This window comes from Engraulis encrasicolus, chromosome 5 (assembly GCF_034702125.1).
Source record: "Engraulis encrasicolus isolate BLACKSEA-1 chromosome 5, IST_EnEncr_1.0, whole genome shotgun sequence".
Taxonomy (NCBI): Eukaryota; Metazoa; Chordata; class Actinopteri; order Clupeiformes; family Engraulidae; genus Engraulis; species Engraulis encrasicolus.
The window spans coordinates 28,905,668-28,908,167 of NC_085861.1; the positions used below are offsets into that span (position 1 = coordinate 28,905,668).

At 42.0% G+C, this 2,500-nt stretch overlaps 1 protein-coding gene across 8 annotated transcripts in view; it reads right to left on the bottom strand.

Moving 5' to 3' along the window:
* The window catches only part of ptprub (protein tyrosine phosphatase receptor type Ub), a 177,247-nt gene that overhangs the window by 168,299 nt on the left and 6,448 nt on the right, over positions 1 to 2,500 (bottom strand). For all 8 annotated transcript variants that reach the window (XM_063199066.1, XM_063199065.1, XM_063199063.1 and 5 more), the window contains exon 2: positions 280 to 395. In XM_063199066.1, the coding sequence (XP_063055136.1) occupies positions 280 to 395 (116 nt within the window). The remainder of the gene's footprint in view (positions 1 to 279; positions 396 to 2,500) is intronic.

Sequence of the window (2,500 nt, forward strand, 5' to 3'; positions counted from 1 at the left end):
TGGACGGACGCTGCTCCATCACGCCAGACTCATCACACTTTGTTTTGACACAGAACTCTTGTCTGCCCGGCCTAAGGCATCCCGGACATACGGAATCATTTGCTCTTTCTCTATTTTTTTCTCTTTTTTGCACTTATTGCTAGTATATAAAAAAAAAACATTGTGGTAGTTTGCCACAACACAGACACACACGCACGCACGCACGCACACACACACACACGCATGTACGCACCCACGCACGCGCGCTCACACACACACACACAGTAGCTCCACACTTACCTCCAGCAGGAAGGTCTCCGTGTCCGAGGGCCGTCCGGCTGCCACACACTGAAACGAGGCGTTCTGTCCCACGTTGACCTCCATGTCCCCAAGCCGAGAGAAGTGGGGGGCTTTATCTATACGGGGGATTGGGGGGTTGGGGGAGGACACATGGTGATGGAGGAGACCAGGAAAGTGATGTTAGAATTGGCCATGGAAGGGCATATCATGTCTGTATGTTTGCAACTTCTCACATGGGCAAGTGCAGTAATACATACATACATACAGTACAGTACATATATACCGTACAGAATATTAGTGCATAGAAACTAGTGGTGTCAACAATGATCGATTCTGCGATCCGGCAATTTTTTTACGTTTCAATTACTTCCATGGATATTTCGGGAGCTAATGAATGTTAAATTAAATAAAAGCACTTCAAAACATTGTAAGACTGATACATACTGATACAGACTGATACAGAAAACAGCCAATAGATTGTTGCTCAGTATCTTATTACTTGTATTGCCTCATCATTGACTGCTTTTCTTTCAGTAGAAATGTAATGCATTGTAGAATTGAATCGGATCGAATCGAATTGCATCGCATCGAATCGAATCGCTACCTCCCGAATCGTAATCGAATCGAATCGTGAGGGCATTGCCGATAAACACCACTAATAGAAACAGTACAGTATGCATCATGAGCACATGCAGGCACGCACACACACACACGCACACACACACACACGCACACACGCACGCACGCACGCACGCACGCACACACGCACACACGCACACACACAAGAATAGTAACTAATTTAATTATTTTGGGTGGACTGGGATTCCTGATGGATCACCTGGTGTACTAATTAATGAAGTAGAGTAGTGTGCCATATTGTATTTTTAATTATAAATGAACACCGTTAAATATTAGTGAGTAATCATTAATCATTTGGTACAAATAGCTTGACTAATCATCACTCAAAAAACATCTAACACTCATTTCCGATGACATTACTTAATTGCATTAGTGTGCTGTGCTGCTGTCTGCCTCTGAAAACTTTTGCTTCACAAAGAAATGCCAATATATTGTGAATGACACAGTAGTTTCTCACTCTCTTTATCACTTTCTCTCTCTCTCTCTCTCTCTCTCTCTCTCTCTCTCTCTCTCTCTCTCTCTCTCTCTCTCTCTCTCTCATTTACGGGGAGAAGCTAGGTCATTCAGTTCTCAGCCAAATCACTTCTTCTGTTACGCCACTTACTGGTGGGCTGCAAACTAAAGGCAGCCTGCCTGCTTTTCTCCCTATACCAGTCCTAAACCCATACACGAGCATCTGGGGTCATACAGTGCATACTACAGCATTGCATTACTGTGCAGTGCTAGACCTTTAGCCTGATTCTCAACGATACAACATGCCACATGTGTAAAAACATTCCCCTGAAGATGATTAAAAAGAATCTTGAATCTTGAATATTGAGCTGCGGAACAAAAAGAAACATGATTTTGAAATGCATTCAATGCTTTATTTTTTCAGCATTATTTTAACATGCAAAAAATAAAGTAAGAGTGATTATGACAAGCTGTGTTGGCAGTGGCAACAACTCAAAGCTTCAGAAAGCATCTCAAGACGTTACATTCAACAGGGTTAAACTGTTGCTTAATTAACGTGAGCAACATATTGAGTTGAAATAGGACTTAATTAACGAGCAAGACTGCTGGCATCTTAATACCTCAAATAGACCCTTCTGGCGTGGCCATATTTAATAATCAATGTTAGCAGCTTCCACGCATAAAATTGAAATGTCAACTTGAACTTCAGGGTAACCGTCCAACATTTCAGGCCTGTGTCATATTGGTGCTTCTGATGAAGATGTGAGCATGGACGTGGACGTAGACGTGGATGCTGTACAGTTTTGTTGCATTTTTAGCCAATTCAGAGTGGATGGACGTTTTCTTCCAGAGAATACTGATAGGATGTGGATAAAACCTTCAATTGCAAATATCCTTGTGTGTAAAGACAGTTATACCCCTCTAGGCTGATACAGTTCCCTTCAGAGAGATGGACATTTTTTACTTCCGCCAAGGAGGTTATGTTTTTGGTCATGTTGGTTTGTCTGTTTGTCTGTCTGTTTGTCTGTCTGTCTATCTGTCAGCAGGATAACTAAAAAAAATTATGAACAGATTACAGTTATTAAAGCCATTGCGGGATAGGGCAAATTTGGACATTCCAGTTTCTAAG